Source organism: Acipenser ruthenus, chromosome 1, assembly GCF_902713425.1.
Source record: "Acipenser ruthenus chromosome 1, fAciRut3.2 maternal haplotype, whole genome shotgun sequence".
NCBI classification, from domain to species: domain Eukaryota; kingdom Metazoa; phylum Chordata; class Actinopteri; order Acipenseriformes; family Acipenseridae; genus Acipenser; species Acipenser ruthenus.
Window position 1 is genome coordinate 2651721 of NC_081189.1, and position 22869 is coordinate 2674589.

Below are 22869 nucleotides of genomic sequence, written 5' to 3' on the forward strand. Positions count from 1 at the left end.
TTAAAGTCTTGCAAGCAGAATACACCTTTAAACATTAGAAGAGTTGGTGGTTTTATGCCCAGTTATTGCAAGTGTAACAGGCTGCCATTGAAACTGAACATGGTATCAGAAATGTTTGCACCTCTTTCCATCTAGTTAAGTTTAAAGTGCTCTGCATAGAGTGAAGGGCTCTGTATTATTAAAGTCTTGAACACAAACGTGTCTTTTAGGTTAAAAAACTTTCAGAATTTTTTTTTTTTTTAAACGTGCATTTAATAAATTAAAAGAAGAGCACCAGGATTGTGAGTCGTTGTGTAAATTCACTGTGTGATTGCTGGATATGAGCAAAGCCTCACTGTTATCAGTAAGCTTTGTGCTCCCCTTCCTCAACGCTTCAAGCATTACAAATCCAGAATATCAATCTCCTATTTTATTGAAAGAAAGCCTTTAAGATTGGAGCCTTTCTGACACGAGTTTATATGTCTATAGGTTATCATACTTCTCGGTTGTCTGATTACACACAATCAGATTAGATCATCAGAAAACACCACATTTTGGAATTCATGATCCAGCTATCTGTTTACTTATAATTATCATATTATACAAGTATAATGAAGAGAGCTTCTAAAATAGCTATTTTTAATATTCCCCTGGATTATCATTTGATTCATGAATAAAACAAATAAAATGCCTTGTAGGGTATGAAAATGTTGTTATTTTAACATAGACCTGTGGGGAATCTACCCAGGCATGCAGTAGAATGGAAATTGATCTTAACTGTCTACCGTTTGATAAATAGTTGACTAATCAGTTTTAAGACAAATTTGAAAACTCCCTATGACATTGTAACAAGCAGTGTCTGTGAGCGTCATCACTCACTGCTGCTCAGCGACCACTGGTGGGGAATGGAGGTGACACCAACGCACCTCTGCAAAACGAGCCACACCCTTCTGTGCAATGCTTAGTATGTCAGTCACATATCTCAAAGGTGCTCCATTCAAATCCAGCCTCAGACACAGCTGCAACTTTCAAAACATTCCTATGGTACTTTAACTAAGTGTAAGTAAAAATGAGTACATTGTGTGTGTCATGTGATCCACTAGACCTATGCACTGTAAGTTTTGTGAAACTATTCAGCAACAACCACGGGCTCAACAACCTGAAAGAGCTCAGTGACTTCACAAGTTGGTGTCCGTACAACAAGCTCACCTCTCAAAGCAGTGGCTGCATAGAGCAACATATCCATGAGGACTGTCTCCAGGGAAACACAACTCCAGATCAAACCTGGAGATGTTTGCAACCCACTGTGAGAAGCAACAGACCAGTGCTACGATGGCCAAAATCTAAGAAACCAGAAAAGACACACCTGTTTCCACACAGAACAATGCAATGAAAAGCAATAAAGGGACTTTAAATTGCCTGTTTTTTTCTTCTTAAATTAACACAACCAGCTCTTCAGCCAGAGAGTCTCTTGAACCAACACAACCAGTTGACAAATCAACATATCTAGCTGCTCTGACATGGTAAAAACTGTTCTTGATTTTTCAACATCTCTTCCTAAGTTGATCAGCCTCTAGTCTGTCCAGCTCTTGAGCAATGAAAACCGTGTGTTCGAGTCTCATGGGGAAGTTAACGTGAGTGCTTGCTTCTTAGCTTCCCCTTCCAATCTTCGCTAACCGGATCTGGTCCCATTACTTGTCTTTACTGTTTGTCTCTAGTTGGTCCTAATGTGAAATTATTTTATTAAATAGATGTCTTAAATGTATTTCTCCATGCCTTTGTTTCTAATTAAACAATTACTTGGTGTGATTAGTTATTTTAAGTCTGGATGATGTTGCAATGTCGCTCCCAAACAGTTCTTGCACCGCTGTAATTTTGCCTAGCCATGTAATTACATTGTATTAAATGGATAATTACCAATAGTCTTTCATAGCGTCTACTGTATAACACCCCAATGAACAACATCTTGTTACCTGATGCAATTACTTAGGGACACCATGGCACGGGATATTTACATGGCAATTTTTTCATCAGTAGTAGTTATGTAAGAGCAGGAACCATTGGTGGTTACCATGTTGTAACAATGTTATTACACAGTTATGCATGCCCTGTAGTCTAAACTGCTATAAATAAACTGCGATTATGTTTCCCGTTTATATTTTTTTCTTTTTGTGCGTCTATCTTCCAGGGATGGTTGGTAAATGAACCAGATGCACACATTCTGCTGTAGGGCCATTTTTGCAAGGAAGTTGAGAAAACAAAGGCTGGCTGTTCAGGCATACACATGGATGCTCTCTGCTTTACCACAGGTCTATATTCCATGATGGAACACACACACACGCACAGGTACGGTCTATTTCAATCTCTCTCTTTTGTAAGGTCCTTGAATGACCAATTATTTTACTTCAGTCAGGAAACCCAATGCGATAGGAAGAACAATATTTATTAAAGCTTAGACAACAAATACTACATTATACATATTTTCATTACATCTTTGACCTTTGGCCTTGCCCTTCGAGGTACCCCTGCCCATAATTTAGTTTGCTGATAATGGAGAGCCTGACTGTAGGGAAGCCATGGGCAGGATAGCTGCCTTCCCCCTTAGACGAAGCCAAAAAACAGGTGGAGGCTGGGAAGGAGGAGGTGAACTCTGATGTACAACAGGGAGGAATGGACTGAGGTAAGATATAAAGCCCTTTTTAGCTGATTATTGGACTGTTGTTTATCGAATGACAAATGAGATACTCACCATTTGACTGGTAATGAGGGTGCCTAATATGCGTGATGTTTATCATTTTAATCTAGCTTAAAAGTGAGTTCACTGCCTGAACCACCACATTGCAGAATGTTTTTAACTTCAAAGAAAATAAAAATATTTTTTATGCCAATTAAACATGTCCAGGTGTTCAGAACTCATTGACCCAAATAATTAGCCAATTTAAAACATATTCACATATTCAAATGTTCAAATACAGATCTACAATATCCTGAATGTCCCAACAGGCTAGTTAGAAGCACTATGGTTACATGTTCAGTAATACTGCATTGTATCCAGAACACACATTCCCCTAGGGTGAAAAGACATACTGTTATAAGGTGATTAACCCCAGTTTAAATAATTGCTAAGCATACTTATACTTAATACTTCCCTCTAGGATATTCAGATACTTCAGAGCTATAACTGAAATGTTGCTGTTACTTCCTGGTTCATAATCACTTTCTGTGCTGTTGTTTCTGTGCTGAATCCAATGATACAGCTGCAATCAGACCAGCTTATTTATAGCGTTGCATTTGAAAATGTGCAATTGTAAAACACATAATGTCAGAAAATAGATTGTAAGCGGGTGCTGTTGTTGCACTTTTTTACTCATGCTATGCTGTTAATACGTCTCCAGGTATTAATACAGTGAAGTGCAGTACAGGAGCTGAAGGTTATGGGATTCGTGAGGTTCCTGGTGACAGTAACGTCGAGTGGAATAATAATTCTGTTTTCAGTGGTTTATCTACATCACACATTCCGTTACCCGCTTTCACAAGCCTCAGATAGTCAGATACAGAAACTCGCTTTATAGTGCCGTGCATTTACAGAGCTTATAGTGCCGGCTCTGAAATCCATTCCTATTGTATATTTACATTCTATAAGGTATTACTGCATAAGCGAGTAACTGCAGTGTGCTTTACTAATTGTGTGTCTAACTCCCATCACTGTAATCTTGAATTCATAATGCATTTCTTCCATTAGGCGGGCGGGGTTAAATATCAGCCTCCAAAAAAGCATAACCCTTACAGATGCAAGCTTGTAAACAGATCCCACATCACGTATGATCCAGTGTGCTTGATACTGTGCCTCCCAAGAAACACAGCATCACTTTCCAGGTAGTTGTTTTTTTTCCTGTTAGTACATTATTCGCTTGACTGCTACCAATGCAGCTGCAGAGCATCCATGCAACACATATTGAGGTTTTATCAGTACCCGAGGGCTTCTTCTTCCCTTGAGCTGAGAGCAAAGTCTGGAGCTCACTGAACAGCTAATACTCACAAAGAGAAACCTCTGCAGCCCTGGATAAAAGCAAGGCCACTCTGCAGCACATTCCGCGGCGCATAAATGAATGTGTCGGACTCAGTACCTGAAACTTGTAGATGCAGGGTTAAAGCAAGAAATCATTGCACACACACTGAGCGTTAATTATGGATTTATATATATATATATATATATATATATATATATATATATATATATATATATATATATCTTCTAAATAAATAAGATGGATTCCTAACATTACTAGCCAACAGCATTAAACATTTGCAATGTTGACATTGGCAGAAAACTGATCTTGAAGGACATACATTCTTAAAATAGAATTTCACTGGGGGGAAAAAGACCCATTCGCTACGTACAGCTGGGTTACTAAAATGCATGAAAAAAAAAGTTTTAGGAAAGTAATATCACTCTTTCTGGATATAGCTCGAGTGAAACATTTTTAACTGTATTTCCCTCTCCCTTGCAATTCCTACATTGGGACCCCTCTGAAAATGTGGAGGATCGTCTCCGATACTAATTACAGTTTGCACACACACGGGAAGGCAGTTTATGCATATTCATGACCAAAAGGCTTGGATTCAAAATATCAATATAATTGTAATAAATATGGTAGAATTTATTTTTCCTTGCTATATTTTACTGCAGAATAGCAGTGTGTAAAATAATCTCTGTTTTACTGATTTAGTTTCATCTTTATTGTTTATTTTGTATGTGAAAACAAATCTGATTAGCTTGGAAATGCTGTCAGATTCCCTGGCGTTACAAACACAATTTCTATGTATCTGGAAAATTAAACACATTGGCTGTGAGTCACATCTTTTCTGTGTGGGTCACGCATGCCCAGCGGATACAATTACCTACATTCATTCTAGATTATGGTCTTTTGCACCTTCATTTATTTTGCAATTTAAAAACTGCCAGAACAATTGTAAATATATATGCCATATGCTATGAGAATGCTGTTTTAAAGTGTTTCTGTTTCACAAAACAATGTTCACTTTTTGTTTTGCAAGTTCCTCTTCACTCTGGTGCATTTGTTGCAGTTTCAACATTAAAATGATTATAAGTAACTTTCCACCAGTGAATGAAAACACACTTACAATGTACTGCAGCTCGTGTCTCGTGTAATTCCTTGGTGACAGAAATGCAGAGCTGTAGTGGTGATGGGTAATGTAATGAATTGGCATAGAAAATGAATAGAAATGTCTTCCCATGGCTCTGTGGTTGTGGTGTACAGGAAGTTTGTCTCTTATGCTGGTGTCACTATAATTAACTACTCAGCCTCTAGGGGGAGATCCCTTACAGCGAGTCATGACATCTCGCCTTAGCAATTACTGCTAGCTTGTTCACACACATCAGAAATGGACAAAGAAGGACTGTTAGGACACTGGCACAGTGAATAATATATTCTAGACCTTTTATAATCACGTAAAAGATTAGTTAAGCAAATCAGATTGTCAAAAAATGGTGAAGACAGGTAAGTACTGCGCACAAATGAAATGTTTAATGTTGACTGCTGAATGATGTCAGAATAATCTGACTATTTACCGACAGGGAGTGTCTTTTGACCGCTTTTGTGGGCACTAGTCTTTTCTTCATATGACACTGCATTAATCAAACATGTTCAGCTGTGTGGTGTTGTTAGTTCAGTATCTGCCTCCTTCAATAACCTTGCCAGCACTGTTTTCACACACTGTTGTCTTGCAGGTTTGTTGTACAGTATACTGTGCATCTGACTGGATATGGATTTCCAGTGAACTTTGAGACTTTGATTGCTCTGTATCACAGGCTTCAGTGAGACTTGCTGCCTGTCTGCAGTGACATGATTGGTTCTGCCGGTGGTTTTAGTGCTTTTAACCTGATCTCACAGACAGCGGTCAGAATCCGTAACGACAGCTCATCACACAACACTGCCCAGTACACCTCCGCCTTTAACAAATCCATTTCTAATCCTGTTAGTTTGCAGCAGTAGATGATTGCAGTTACTTTCCACAAACACAATTCTTGCTGCAGTGGTATTTATGAGGAGAGGAAGTTTAATTCATTGGGTCCCACCAAAAGCAAGCCAGCACTGTTCACACACTAAATGAAACATACGCTAGCATTTAAGAACTGGATGGGAGTGTCCTTGAAGTTACTGGCCTATGCAGGTCTTCCTGATTTCTGAATCATTTATTAATGCATATGTGATACACGCAGCACATTCCATTGGGTGAGAGAGGAGAGAGGAGAGGAGAGAGAGAGAGAGAGAGAGAGAGAGAGAGAGAGAGAGAGAGAGAGAGAGAGAGAGAGAGAGAGAGAGAGAGATTGATTGATTGATTGATTGATTGATATAGGTACATTTTCTGCACAAAAGGCTTTGGTTCATTTGAAAACACATATTGACAAACCTCACAATGTTGTATTTTGTGTTCAGTGGGAGAAACAAGAGAATTTCACCAGCTAGCTGAAAAAGACCTGGACATACACCTTTCAAATTTCATCTTGTTAGTAAAAAAAATAATACAAAAAGGGAGGACTCTGAACAACCAAACAAAAACAGCTTAAGAAAGAAGGCAAGAAACATAGAATATATCAAATAATATAGGTAAGAATATATTACCACACAAAATTATGTCTCTCGTTGGGTTTAATCTTGTCAGTAAAAAAAAAAAAAATATGGTGATGACTTTAAACCAAGGTCTCTCCAAAGCATAGCAGCGTAATCTGCACAGACATAAATGCAGCATTTTCTACAGCAGCTCGTCACAGTTTACACAAACAAAATTAAACTAGGAGGTAAGAAAATACTAATATGGGTCAGAATATAGTACCACACAAACATATATCTCATGCATTATGGCTCAAAACTAACTCGAGACATATTATTGTGAGGTAATACTGTATATCCTGACCCATATATTATTCTCTATATATTCTATTCTATTCTATTCTATTTAAGTAATAATTAGTTGTTAAGTGTGCGATAAACATTCTGAATTCTAATAAACAACAAATCTTGTTAAGTTGTTTATTGAATAATTTAGGCTGTTACCCTACAAGTGTACTATTCTACACCCTAACTTTCTAGACATTTGCCTGTTCTTTCTTACCTGTTCTTTGTGAGGGTGTATAATATATTATATGAATATTATTTAAATAACAGCACCTCCTACAATACAGTGTCTTGCTTCTTGTCAATTATCCTGACCTGTGGCCTGTGGTCTATTGGTAAAGAGGGCAATGTACTCTCTCTCCAACACCTTGCTGTATCACACAAATGCTCTTTACAGTCTGCATACTGCCAAAATGAATACTTAATAATAATAATAATAATAATAATAATAATAATAATAATAATAATAATAGAAAAGCTGGTTTTTAAAAGCTGCTGTGGCACTTTCTGTTCTGGTGCTGGAGCAGAGCCAAGCTCCATAAACTCCCCTCCCATTGTTCAGAGGTCTCTTCTGATGTCTGATATAAGGTTACTGCTATTTCCATTTCTATTCAAAGGCTCGCTGATAAGGACATATAAATCATTACTTGAAAAAAGAATAAGCCTCTGGGCTTTAACATAGTCTGTTAAAAGTGTTTCTATCCAATGCAATGAGCAAACATGTCAGGAAAAATGAATTCATCTGGTATCTGGAGGCCCAGGGAGAATAACATGTTCTGCATTTGATTGCACTATAAAAAAACGTCAATTGCATTAAATAAAACAGAACTAGAGAACACTGGGAGCAAATGCACTGTGTTCATAATGAGTTAAAATTGCTCTGCTGTGTTGATGGATACACGGAAATGCAGTAGTAAATATATGTATTTATAGCTATCGGACCACTGGATGAGTAAAGTGTAAGAAACGTGCCTTTTAGGAGACACAGAAAATGAAACTGACCTTTGTGAAACATCTTCTACAAGAGGTTACTGTAATGTATTTCAAACAGCTTTTACCAGGACAGTCAATCACTCAGACTGAGTGCTTTTATTTTAAGTAGGGAGCACCTATTTATTTATAGGCAGCTATACAACACCAGTGAACAGAAGGTCACAGCTTCAAATCATTACTGAGTAAAGCACGGCTACATTTCGATTTTCCACACCGCTACGGCAACTGAGAAAACATATCCATTCAATACAGTCAACACGAATCAAATGACAGATCATCCTTGCGCAGTTAACAATATCACCCCCCCTCCCCCCCGACACACACACACACCTTTCGTATTTTTTCATACCCCAACCCCACTCATGATCATCCAGCATTAACAGACTGGTCAAAATGATGGGTGCTGTTCATACACAACTCGCACAGACATATATTAACTAACATAAAAAAAACAATATACAGTACGGTTCCTAATTAGTACATGGAAGAAGGCACCAGCTGAAACGTTTGTCTATGGATTTAGATTCTTATAGTTTTATCACAGATGTGAATCCACTGCACATGGTGTCAAATCAAGGTCATTTCTATTTTAAATGTGTTGGTTGAAGAAAGTACAGGAGAATATAATCTATAACAGAGGGACTAATGTATTACATAATAGGCTAATCACAGATTGGTATTAAAATAGAGCATTGCATTCACATGTTTGTTCAATGTGTATAACACGTTACATCATGTAGCATACAAATATTGACAAAAAGCTTATAGTGGAATATTGTTACGTCTAGGATTGAAAAAGTGACAGAGTTGGGCAACTAAAAATGGAGTATTGAAAGCTGCAGTTAATATCTGTTTTCATTATTGTGGCGGGGGAGTTGGAGGCACTATTGCCCGCTTGACTATAGACAACAGCACAAGCTAACTTTGGTAATGTGATCCTGCAATTGCCTGTAGGATGCAAGTTTCAATCTAATAATACCTGTTGTGTAATTATTTACACCTAAAATGAACCCTAAACATCACAACTCTATCCAGCCATCAGTGTGTGAATCGCCTTGGGAGGGAGCGGAATGCAGGGCACACTCACACAGTAGTAGCAGCTCCAGCCCATGGAGGTGTGTGCCGTCTCGGTGATCTCCTGCACACTGTCATTGCGCAGGTAGCCCATTTCCCGCAGGCAGCCGTCGTGGAACACCCGGGTACAGACACGACAGGGATAGAGGTCCTCCGCGGTCCACACCTCGCAAATCTCACACATCTCATCATTCACAGGCTGTGGAGAGACAAGGGACCAAGGCGTCACTCGGAGGCAATGCCTTTTATTATTATTATTATTATTATTATTATTAGTGGTATTATTATTATTATTATTATTATTATTATTATTATTATTATTATTATTATTATTATTATTATTATTATTATTGGTGGCAAAGACCACTTTATGATAGTCTTATGGTTGGTTGAACAGTCCCCGACAGTACATTAGGTAAAGTACTCCAAGATTAGGGATAATCAGGGTCTGTGTAACCAGCTGTTAAAGCACAAAACAATACTGGCTCAAGCATTGCAATTATAGTACACTTGTATAGCACATATCTTACATTCAAATGTATGCAATCTTATTATGTGTAGAAAGACTAACTCATAGAAAGTCACGATATACTCTACAAGTAAGCCCTCTGTACAATTTTAGAGTGATTAACCTTGTCACCGCTGCAGGGATCAGAATCTGTAACAGCTGTGCGATGCACACACACTGTCGGGAACTGTTACAAAAGGTCACGACTGTTACCAAAAGGTAAGCCACTGTTTTTTTTTCTGTTTTTTTTTTCTGTCATTTCTAATTACTGAAAGCTGTAAATAAATAAATACATAAATAAATAAGTCAGTAAACAGCCTTGCCCAGTGGAACCATAATGACACGTGAGGTCCTGCAGTTCAGACACATCTGTGAACACCATGCCAGAAAGGCACTGTCAGTCTTTTCCTTCTTGAAAATGCACATCTAAGTCGTTAGAAAATGAAGTGTCATACCACCTGAAGGGTTCTCCTGGTCCTCGTTACAGCCTGTGGAATTGTTGTGACTTCATAACATACAAATTCAAGAAGAACTTTTCAGTTCATAAACATTCAACACCGCAGGCCTGCCAGTGCATGTGGAATTTGAATTACTCCCTGCAGTGTTTACAAGAAACACATTTATTTACCATTACTCTATCCTGTGTTATCCATACTGAGGCAAAGCATGTGTCGACATAATCCAGATTGTTTTGATGTTTGTTATTCACATACTCGTTTTTCCATTCACACAACCATTCATTATTAGAGTATGGAAGAAGTATGATCTGGATACACTGTGGTGATTGTTAAACTATTCATCTTACAGGCGAATGCTTCCGAATGAAAGTAGAGGTATATATATATATATATATATATATATATATATATATATATATATATATATATATTCACTCATAATTTAAATATTTGTTTGTATATTCGCTCGTTTTCAAAAAGTAATAAAAGCCATTACATTGGTCAGAACACAGACAGAGACAGCATAGCAGCAGGGGCAGGGGGCGTGGCCCCTGTGTGTGTGCCTTTATTTTACAGCAAGACGTTACAATATGTAACACGTTCAAGTGGAAAAATATCCCAGGAGTAAAGAATATGTATGCCTTTACTTTACCCCAGTAAATTAACTACAAAACAAAGGATGCCAAACAGCATCATACTAAACAGCAAGAGCTGGTTAGTATGACGCAGAGCTCTTGTCCTATCCACGTAACACATCAATGCCTGCACCGGGCAGAGGAAATTCAATCTCCTATCCTCCTCTGAAGCAAATGGAGGTGGATGGAAAGACGCCAATTCCACACACTGATTCATGTGGAAGGCTGTGATCACCTTGGGGAGGAAAGCAGGGTTTGTACGCAGTGACACCCTGCTGCCGTCGTCCCATATACGCATACAGGAGCAGTGCAGAGACAGCGGCTGCAGCTCACTGACCCGCTTAGCGGAGGTGATGGCCAAGAGGAAGGCTGTCTTCATAGACAGATGCTTCAACTCTAGTTGACTCCAGTACAACATCAAGGAGAACGACCCTCCTGGGAAGGTGTAGCCATTGAGAAACCGGGTAGCCAAAAAATGAGGAGGCAGCCAGATTTCAGCCTGAACAGCAAGGGAACTGTAGTAGACTCAAGCTCTTTTTTTGCTGTTGATCTCTCCTGGATTTAAATGTAAAGGAAATTAAAAAGAAAAAACTCCAGACAAGTTTTATAAAAAATAAACTTTACTGAAAAAATTGTTTACTTGCCATGGTTACTTTTAGTTTATCTGCAAGTCTGTCAATGAATTTAAACGAGTCAGGAAGCTTGTACAATAAGCAGTCTATGGATTCTGTGCTGCTTGTTGTTGGACCATAGAGCTAGGAGCACAGCTTTTAGAACAGACCACCACAAATCAGGGTTTACCTAAGCTGATCAGCAATACAAGAAAGTCCACTTGCCACTGGTAAATTTACAAAGCTAAAAAGTGTCACAGCTGATGTGCTGACATCACAGGGGGATTCTACCATCTGATAGAAGCCTGGTAGAGCTCGAAACTGATTGGCTGATGGCAACGGAATCGTTATCTGATACCTATTACCCAGGAAATAAACACTTTTCTGGCAGGGACATTTATCACAGGGTGAAAGAGAACATGAAGTTAGGAATAGGTAAGAGAGGAATGAAAATGTTAAAAGTTTGTTTTTCATACTTTCATACTAAAGCATTGTAATGAAAAAGGTGAAGTAGTCACTTAGGACAGATTAGTGAGTGAAATAAATGTCTCATTAGCATTCCTATATGATAATGGGTGCTCTCCCCTGACCTCTCCACAAGTCCAGAGCGGCTTCTCCTACACTCTGTGAGGTAAAGCCTGCAAGCTGCCCGCAATATTTTGTAACACAAGAAAAAAACATATAAAAGTATTTCATCATTGTTTGTTTAGAGTGTGTTCCCACCTTTCTCCCCCTCATTTACATAGACCGCAATGGTTTGGTAGTTTGTAATGTGCTTAGAATGGTAGCTACTGTTCTCATTTTGATCAGGGAGCACGAGAGACCAGAATAAGAAAAAAAGGACATGTGTTCCAAATGCTTATCGGCTGCACTAGGGAGTTGACTCGTAATGTGAAACATCACTTGGATAACAGAGGTGGCTCCTGGGGTTTGCGAGTGTGACAGACTGGTAGTGCCTGACAGAAGTGGTTCAAGGTTGAGGATACCAGCCAGGAATTGCTTGAGTATCTCTACTGCTATTAAACTGGTAGGGCTGGCTTTGAGCCAACTCTGAAATATGAAAGGGTCATGCAGTGATATAATATCTATGGCCTTCAGTTCTTGTATTATATCAATTTAGAAGCATCTGTCTCCAGCCTGCCTGTGCGGGCTGCAGCTCAGCAGCTATCCCCTTATAAAAACAACAGCCTGATGACCTTAATTAAATCAATGCTACTGAACTACACAAAGCAGGAGAATCAGCTTTCTATTTGAATTGCTTTAAGGATCTGGAAATCACTTAGGCTTGGCACTCTTTCATCAAGTGCTGCCCGCTGAGGACAGCTACTGCAAGCCTTGTTATGTGAAGAGGGGTGATTTCCATTACAAAGATAAACTTTAGTGTTTGCTGTTACTGCACATAAACACTTCGCATGGTGGGAGAGAGTGTCTTAGTGTTTCTGTACGGCATCTAGTGCTGGTGATTGGTGACAGTGTCAACAATCAGGTCCCAAGAGATACTGTAGTGCACTGCATTTGTCTATAGCAGATATCTGAAATACAGCCCCATTAAGCACAGTTATAGACAATAGGATTGTAGGACGGCGAACGTTGGTGTATGAGGGAATATCGTCAATAGAAGAAGTGAACGGACGGAGGTTGAAAGCTGTGTGTCACTGTGACAGAGATCGAATGAGTCTTAGTGTTAGATCTCCCTCTCGACCTGTGAGAGCACGGTATACGAGGAACAGAGTACCCTTAATGAAATGGCACGACAATTTATTCCGTAGGGTAGATGGAAGTCGGTCAGTTCGGAAGGGGGCGGAGCCATGGCACCCGAGCTCAGTGACCCAGACGGTAAGCGGCGTGGCATCCGAGGACTGGAGGAGCGGATGCGCTCGTTAACCTCGGGGTCATGGGCGAGGGTATAAATAGGGGGCATGGCTTGAGTGATCTGTTCCTTTGCATATGGTTAAGTTTAATAACCGAGAAGGAGCCCGTACTGTGAGGAAACCGTGAGTGTTCTGTGTCTGTGTATTAACACTGTGTGTCTTGTGTGTTATTTGTCACAGAGGATTACTGAGCACGATCCGGAGCTGCAGCCGCAGGCCAGCGAAAAACCCGGACTTCACCACTCACCTTTCACTACCAACTGTCTTTGTGTTTGCACCTTTTAGCACTTGAATCACGCACTGTCTTTTGTGTTCGTGTTTAGTGTGGGTGTCGGAACGGGACTTTGGGGTTGCGGGTCAAACCCGCGGGATTATAAATTAGAAGTGATACACGCCGCTGTATCACTTCCAGCACTATTATCATTTACAGGTTTTGCCTTGAGGCTCTGGACATGTACAAAAATAAATAAACACCCTTGCACCTGTACCAACGTCTGTCTGTGTGATTCTTCTGCACTGCACTCACCTGCACGTCATTACCACTTTGCCACAGTCACCTATACACAGAGTCAGATGCTGCTTCATTGAGGCTGTGTGGTCCAGTGGTTAAAGAAAAGGGCTTGTAACCAGAAGGTCCCCGGTTCAAATCCCGGCTCAGCCACTGACTCATTGTGTGACCCTGAGCAAGTCACTTAACCTCCTTGTGCTCCGTCTTTCGGGTGAGACGTAATTGTAAGTGACTCTGCAGCTGATGCATAGTTCACACACCCGAGTCTCTGTAAGTCGCCTTGGATAAAGGCGTCTGCTAAATAAACAAATAATAATAATATACAAGTCTAAAACCCCATCTATATTTTGTTCTATTCATGGCCAACCTTGAATTAGTCCATTGTGATTTTCATTGAAAAGGGGGAAAGGTTGATGAAGAGAATAGCTGATCTCTGTTCCACTGAGCTCATATTTAACACAAGAGCTTGCAGCACTTGTTGTATAAGATGCTATATTTGTAAAACTGTTGGATAAAGAAAATGTAAACTGCTATTGTATAGAATATATATATATATATATATATATATATATATATATATAGTCTTCATGTAGGGTTAAAAAAAAAGGAACCAACATTTAATTTGAATATGTTGACGCTCTTAAATTATGTCATAAAAAATCCCAATTGTTACAATTATCTTGAGGTTTAAAAGTTTTAAATTGAGATGAGGCAAACATACATGATGATAATTGGCCAGTTAAAAGCTGACAATTCCCTTTGAAGTGAAAGCACTATGCAGAACCTCATGACATAATTTAAGAGCGTCACCATGTTCAAATTAAATGTCGGTTCTGTTTTTTTAAACCCTACATGACGACGTTGCACACTATTGTTATGCTTATGTGTTTATAATGTGCACCTGCATCGGCCACTCGAAGCTCACCTGTCCAGAGATTAAAAGGCGACAATTTGTTTTTAATTGAAAGCACTTTGGAAATTATACACACAGCACAACCTAATTGTGTGATTTAAAAGTTTAACCGGCTTTCAATTGAAATGTGTCGGTTTAGCTGAAGTACCCGGCATTGCCCGGGGAAATTCAATATTTCAATATTTCATGCATGACACATTGGGGAACGGTATCCTTACGGTTTCCTATAAGTTACCGATCTTGGGTGTCACACCATGCGTTCGGACTCCTTTCCCTTTTCATAACTTAATTTTTTGGGGGGGTTTTGCCATTTTTTATTATTTTTTAAATTTTTGTTCTTTTTTATTTATTTATTTGGTTTTGTGGGTTTCTTTAATTTGAGATACATGGCTACCGTAGTGATCCAGCAATGGGGTTACTAAATAAAGTACCCCGGGGGTCCAAATTCTGGATCCAAACATAGCCCTCGACCTTCCCCTGGATGAAAGAGGAAGCCATGCAAAGTTTGGTTGCACTGGCTCCTGCGGGGTCCGAATGCATAAAGGAACAGACGTATTATATATTTTAAGAAAATGAATTCTATACTGTATTATACAAGTGTTCAGATATGTACCCTCGAATTGCTTTTTCATATTCAGTGGTCCTGAATGAATATTTTTCTTACAGGATCTAATTTTGGAATCTGTCTTTTTTCCCCACTGTGTAAAGAAACTGTTGTGAGATGTTCCTAGAATACAGCTGTGGACCAAATATTAAGACAATAACCCAAAGTGTACTGCCTCTATGCAGCAGGAGCTTTAAAAAGGCAGGTTAACTCAATATGGCATCAATATCAGATCAGGGGTCAGTGTCATGGACACCAACGCATTTAACATGTAGGAATATGATTGCATTCATTCAGATCTAAAGGCACAATGGCAGGGTGAATCACACTGTTACAAATCAAGCTGTGTTTCTAAGCAGGCACGTAGCTTGATCTCAGAATACAGCTGTTTAATTGAGTTTATAATGTGCTTTCTTTACAATAACACTCCTTGTCCAACACAAAGAATAACTTTATGAACACTGATGGTGTATCCGATATGCTGTGTGTACAGCACCTTGATTCATTAAACATCCCAGCAAACCCAGGTTATAATACACTGAAGAAACATTGCTCTACAGATTGAACAGCGGCTCATACAGGTGGCTTCTGGCCTCGTCCAGCAATGTGTGAATACTTTTCCTGAACGTATTTTTTTTCATTGATAGTCACAGACAGGTAATGAAGCAGCCCTCAGTACCCCTCTTAGCATTACTGTTAAGAGCCATATAAATCACTAAAAGATGATGTTAACGATGTTACATAAATTGAAATCTGGTGCGTGGGCGTTGAATTGGTTTAAATATTATATGCCTCATCAGTCAATCTCTTACTTGATCAAGGGCAGACATATCAGGAATGTATTATATAACGCTTTTAGATAATACTTGGTCCAGTAGAGTAACATTTATCTTATAAATATAAATGACTTTCAAGTATCCTGCTAAGAGGGGACCATTTCCTATCTACTAAGTCATCTACTAATACCTTATTAGTTAACTGTGCTACCATTAGGTTTCACTTGTCAAACTGCACCTTTATAGTGTATTACAAGGTACATTCTGATATCATAGAAGTAAGTACCTCTCTACCTATAATTGTCCCAAAGTAATCAATCAATCAATAAAAAAAACCAATATGCACATTTTACTGGTGTCAGCTCCCACTTGTCCTGCTGGCTCAAATCCTACAGTAGGGGCTCCCACACCAAGTACATTCTCAGAGTCATCTGTTTATTTACAAGAGGCAAAGGTGACCCTTAAAGGGCTAACAGCAATAAATCATTATTTACACCCTACAGTACCTGCTCCCACTGCTCCAGTCTGATGTCTATGGCTTTATCGTCGTTGACGTCTCGTTTTGGCCTGACGAAGGCCGGAGGGGTGAGCTGATTGGCTCTTTCCAACTCCTCTGGCTCCACCCCCCGTCCGTCCCGCAGTCTGGACCAGGCAGCCTCATTGTCTTTGCCCTCTTCCCTGGGAAGAGACTGGGTGGTGGAGGGCCCCTGCTTCACCTGCACCTCCTCCTGCACGGCTGCACTCTCGACGGGCTTCTCCTCAACGGCCTCTGCAGCCTCAGGTCTGCGGGCTGGTGGGGGTCTGTCCTTCAGACCTTCCTTGAAGGCAGACACCACCACGCTGACCTTCTGAACCTTCTCCACACTCTGCTTCTTAGACATCAGCACCCCCATGGCTGCGACAAGGAGAATAAGGCAAACAGAGAGAGGTCAACGGGCTGCCCTGAAGAGTGTTCTGACAATTACTCAGAAATATTAATGACTTGACTTTTTTTAAATACATGCTATATATATATATATATATATATATATATATATATATATATACAGACGTGCTCAAATTTGTTGGTACCCCTCCACAAAAAACGAAGAATGCACAATTTTCTCTGAAATAACTTGAAACTGACAAAAGTAATTGGCATCCACCATTGTTTATTCCATATTTAATAGAAATCAGACTTTGCTTTTGATTTTTTATTCAACATAATATTGTAAATAAGAAAACAAATGAAAATGGCATGGACAAAAATGATGGGACCGCTAACCTAATATTTTGTTGCACAACCTTTAGAGGCAATCACTGCAATCAAACTTTTTCTGTAGCTCTCAATGAGACTTCTGCACCTGTTAACAGGTAGTTTGGCCCACTCTTCCTGAGCAAACTGCTCCAGCTGTCTCAGGTTTGATGGGTGCCTTCTCCAGACTGCAAGTTTCAGCTCTTTCCATAGATGTTCGATAGGATTCAGATCAGGACTCATAGAAGGCCACTTCAGAATAGTCCAATGTTTTGTTCTTATCCATTCTTGGGTGCTTTTAGCTGTGTGTTTTGGGTCATTATCCTGGTGGAGGACCCATGACCTGCGACTGAGACAGAGCTTTCTGACACTGGGCAGTATGTTTCGCTCCAGAATGCCTTGATAGTCTTGAGATTTCATTGTGCCCTGCACAGATTCAAGGCACCCTATGCCAGGCGCAGCAAAGCAGCCCCAAAACATAACCAAGCCTCCTCCATGTTTCACTGTGTTCTTTTCTTTGAAAGCTTCATTTTTTCATCTGTGAACATAGAGCTGATGTGACTTGCCAAAAAGCTCCAGTTTTGACTCATCTGTCCAAAGGACATTCTCCCAGAAGGATTGTGGCTTGTCAATATGCATTTTAGCAAATTCCAGTCTGGCTTTTTTATGTTTTTCTTTCAAAAGTGTAGTCCTCCTGGGTCTTCTTCCATGGAGCCCACTTTCACTCAAAAAGCGACGGATGGTGCGATCAGAAACTGACGTACCTTCACCTTGGAGTTCAGCTTGTATCTCTTTGGCAGTTATCCTTGGTTCTTTTTCTACCATTCGCACTATCCTTCTGTTCAATCTGGGGTCGATTTTTCTCTTGCGGCCGCGCCCAGGAAGGTTGGCTACAGTTTCATGGACCTTAAACTTCTTAATAATATTTGCAACTGTTGTCACAGGAACATCAAGCTGCTTGGAGATGGTCTTGTAGCCTTTACCTTTACCATGCTTGTCTATTATTTTCTTTCTGATCTCCTCAGACAACTCTCTCCTTTGCTTTCTCTGGTCCATGTTCAGTGTGGTGCACACAATGATACCAAACAGCACAGTGACTACTTTTCTCCATTTAAATAGGCTGAATGACTGATTACAAGATTGGAGACATGTGTGATACTAATTAAAGAAACTAATTAGTTTGAAATATCACTATAATCCAATTATTTATTATCATTTCTAAGGGGTACCAACAAATGTGTCCAGGCCATTTTAGAATATCTTTGTAGAATAAGCAATAATACATCTCTTTTCACAGCTTCTTTGCTTTATTCTATGACATACCAAAGGCATGCAAGTATACATGATAAAATAGCTTTTAATTTCATCACTTTTCAGGAGGAATGAAGCATTATTTCAATGAGCTGTAAGGGTACCAACAAATTTGAGCACGTCTGTATATATATATATATATATATATGTATGTATACTGCCCCTCCGTAATGCTGGACTGAATGACACGTATGATGTATTGTTTTAAATTGAACCCCAACTCTTGTGTTTCTGTGTTTTTTTGGCTCCTGGTCCTTTTTCAGGTAAAAGTTAATTGTCAGTCCTTCCAAAATCACGCCGGCAATTCGAACCATCTGAGATACAGAATCTGCACAAAAGATTCTGGTGCCTGACTGCAGATCTAAACTAATTAAAATGCAATCACTCTGCCTTTTCCATGTTCGTTAATTAAAACTGATTAAACACATCTGTCAAATTGAAATATATATAGCCCATAGGCCAAAGGCGGTTCATTAAAATTAATAAAAATGTTGAGATCACCCAGTACTATATAACTGATCATATAAAAACATCTATATTTGTAGTTATTAAGAGATGATTTATACTGTAATAAGGTATGGAATATGCAATGCATTTTATTGTTTCTTATCATTTGGAGATATGAAATGAACACATCGGAAGTGACCCCTGTGGTCTCAAGAGCCAAAAACTAACATCCGCACAACTCAAGCTGCCTTACTTCATTTCTGAGCTCATGCCTCATTCTGAGGGAGAAGCAAAACAGCAATACAGTGCTACCCTGTTACATTGCAACCTGTTACAGTGAGGAATCGGTCATAACACGGTAAGGTCGTAGCTCCCATTTCACCCATAATGCAATTTGACATGCAAACATAGAGTGAACATTCACTCTATATACAGTATGAAGCATGGCAGACAGCAAAAAAATGAAAATCTTTACATTACGTACGATTGACTCGAAAGAGGGCTGCTCTAGGAAAAGAAATGCACTGCACTAAAGTCTATGAATTAGACTGCTTTATTTGCCTGGTTTCGGCAGGAACGTCAAGAGGGAGGTGGGGACGTGAAAGCATATAGGGGGTGCCCACATCAGCGAGACAAGCTGCTGTGTCAGAGTGCAAGACATTGTAGTTTTTGAACAGGGGCCCGGAATAATCTCCTATCTCCTAATTATGGACCCCGACGACTGCATTATAATGGGGTAGCACTGTACTGTATATGTGTTCCATTTTCTTAAGTGCAATTCTTCACGCTGGGCAGCATCCTTTATTACAGGACCTGAGGGGAGTTTTTCATGAAGGGCGCTATCCATCATTCTAGCTGTTCAGTGGTTAACAGGCAGAGTGCAGACATGTGCAATCCCCTACCTTTCCATGTGCCACACTTACTGTGCACTGTAACACCACAAGCAGAGAAGAACCAAGAATGTTTAAAACAACTATGACACCTTGGAGCAGTGTGATGCTTACCAGAGGGACAGAATATGATTGTGCGTGTTTTTCCCTTGTTTGAAAGACATCCAAAATCCCTACTGATGCAGGCTATGCTGTGCCACTATTGTCTCCGCCCCTGTTGGATACGATGAGCTAAGACATCTCCAGTCTCTGTCGATTAATATATACCCAACTTCTAAAGTTGAGTGATTCACTGAGATCCATTCACTGGGGATTGTCCCTTTCGGTCTTAACTGGCGCTGTGCTGTGTATTTATTTTCTCAGCGTGTTATTTTGAGTCCAATATTTGAGAGCAATAATTTTTATGAACTCTCATGGGGGGTGGAGGGTATTGATTAAATGCCATTGCTGTGAATGAAGGACTCTAATTAGAAAGCTCAGGAAATGTATATTTCATTAGTAAAGTAGGAAACCCTCCATTAGATCACTAATTACTTTATGCAACTGACATTATAAATCACATATAAGAAATCAAAGTGACAGATTTGTCACAGTTTGAGAATACAGAACCGCCCCGCTCCTCTTCACCTTTTCAAACCCTACACACGATGCCTGGCCAGTAGGGTTCGTTGTTGCACGATGAGGAGAAGCAATCCCTGCCGCTTTCCCACCCCCCACCCCAGGAGCATCAGAGCCAATGTGACGCCCCCCCCTCGGGGTCCCCAGCAAACTTGGGCGTCTTTGCACAGCGATGAAGTGAACTGGCACCGTCCAAGCTGTGTGACTCATCCTGCTCTCCCAGTGGCAGCACTTTAACTGGGTGAGCCACTTGGGGACCCCACCTTTACAGGTGGTTCTGTATGCGTGGGCATGGCTTTGATCGAAAGAACAGTTCCTTTACTACAGTCCTGAAGCTACTGCACTGCATGTGGACAAGAAGTGTATATTTACTCACTAGACCACAGACAATTTTATCTTCCATCAGGAGAACTTGTGATTGTGTAGCGCAGTCAACAAAAAGGATTACGTTTTATCATTCATCAATCTAAATCTGAAGCTTCCTGTTGAGCTAGTCTCTACCTCTCTCTGAAGTTTACAGTGGCTAAAACAGGGTCAGAACTCTTTACAAAATGTCTTTGTTTCCACACCACCTGATTTGACCAGGGCGGCCTATTTTCTTTCTTTTTTTTGGCAACGCTGTGATTTCAGCTTGCTTGCCTTTATGGAGTAATCTATAAGGTAGCCAAGGTTATGTGTAATTATAACAAGCGCTTGAACTAAAAATCAAAGGAATGAAAAAATATTTCAGTTACTCCCAAGATTATTTTACTTCATTCATCTTTATTAAATGATTATTTTTTTTGTATTAGTATTGAAGAAGCAATTAAGGGAGAATAGATTTGTCAGACAAGCTGATTTGCAGTATGATAAGTTCTCATACAGATTGGGACAGGAATCCACTGTCTGGCTGTTAAAAGGCATTCTTAAAATTAATTCCAGTGAGAGAAGGCACTCACATAGAGCTTCAGATTACATTTTTTAAAATACACAAATATTGCATTGCATTGATTAGTCTGTATCAAGGTTCCTTTGCCAGGAGTCCAGGCACTGCTGTGCAGTTCGTGTTGCCTGCCATGGTCTTTATCGAAGAGAGAGCCACCACCATCTAGTGATCAGTTACTTTCCATCAAGGTTCTTTTGTATTGCTGGCAATACAGTGCAGTGCATGTCACTAGATTTTGCTGGCAATACAGTGCAGTGCATGTCACTAGATTTTGCTGGCACGTTCTAATAAAAAGACCCTTTGAACGATCTAGCCTACATTACATTACATTACACTACACTACATTGACCTGCATTGTCACCCTGTGCTGCTAGAGGTGGTGTCTGTGGCTCAGTGCGGGGCACTCTTCTTTCTGGGCCAGTTTGGTGTTTGAGGGGCACTGTGTTATTGAGAGCTGCGTCTTTCAAACCAGATGTCAACTTTAAGGTGCTCTGACTACATTCCAACTCAGGTCTTAGAGCCATATTCAGAACTTCACTCAAGTGTGCTTTCTCAATTATAAAATCCATCAGCTTGGCACATTTAAGTGAGCATGACCACTCAAGTGCTGTTTCTGAATATGGTCTGGATCAACTCCATCTGACAAACATATTTTAACCCTTGACCTGCTTTGCTTGTGGAAATTGCATCTCTGTCTTTCCTCCAGCTTCAGCAGCTGTCTTTGAACGCTGCTCTGCTTTGAAGCCTGCATGTAGCCCGAAGCTCAGGGCTGGCTATGGGCGCATCAGTAGCATCTGTCTTTGTATTTTCTAATGGTCTTATAAAGAAGTCAGAAAACGAGGGTAACCTTTACAATGTTTGTTCTGGAAATGCCCCAGAATCAATCTAGACATTATACAAGGCACTAATATGTATAGCGGTACACCAGCCTTGTTATCAGCGCATTTTATAATTACAGCATGTGGACATTGTTGGATTAAGACTAACAATCAGTTCAGTTTATTGGACTCATGGTGGTGTGGACATTACATCATTATACACTTTAAATGATGATGCTACATTAACAACATGGAAACAAATGAAATAAAGAATATGTTATGTGGAGATCACAAGATAAATATCTCACTATCTCATTCCATGTCCTAAGCGAGAGTCAGTCATACAGCAAATAGAGCACATTTGCTTAGGAAATGTATAGAAACAATATCACCTCCCAGGGCCAGGTAATAGTCCCTTGGTTAGAGGGAAAGTTAAAAGGTAACATGCCTGTCAATTCAATACAGGCATTTTTCATTCATGTGAGCTGTCCTTACTTTGGCATGTTTTCAAAGGAGACACCCCTGTCATTGGCAGACTCAATTGTGGGAAGAGTATCAGGGGTATGATCATGCATCAGATAACTAACCCAGATGTATCAGCTAAACGTAGAACAATGATTAAGAATACATGTGTTTGAATGAGTCAGTTCCAGGAATGTTGGAAATGTAAATGTTTCTGATCCCAGATTGAATGTATGATGTTGTTTTTTAGAGTGACGTTGTTTTTTAATGATCTGTTTCTGGTCATCTTGCCAGGACCCCCTTGTACACAAGGC

General features: G+C 39.8%; 1 protein-coding gene across 2 annotated transcripts in view; it reads right to left on the reverse strand.

Annotated features, from left to right (window-relative positions):
• The window catches only part of LOC117403606 (PHD finger protein 24), a 44700-nt gene that overhangs the window by 16174 nt on the left and 5657 nt on the right, over nt 1-22869 (reverse strand). For both annotated transcript variants that reach the window (XM_059028959.1, XM_059029011.1), the window contains exons 2-3: nt 16357-16745; nt 8980-9165 (exon numbers count right to left, since the gene is read on the reverse strand). In XM_059028959.1, the coding sequence (XP_058884942.1) occupies nt 8980-9165; nt 16357-16743 (573 nt within the window). In that variant the 5' untranslated portion in view covers nt 16744-16745. The remainder of the gene's footprint in view (nt 1-8979; nt 9166-16356; nt 16746-22869) is intronic.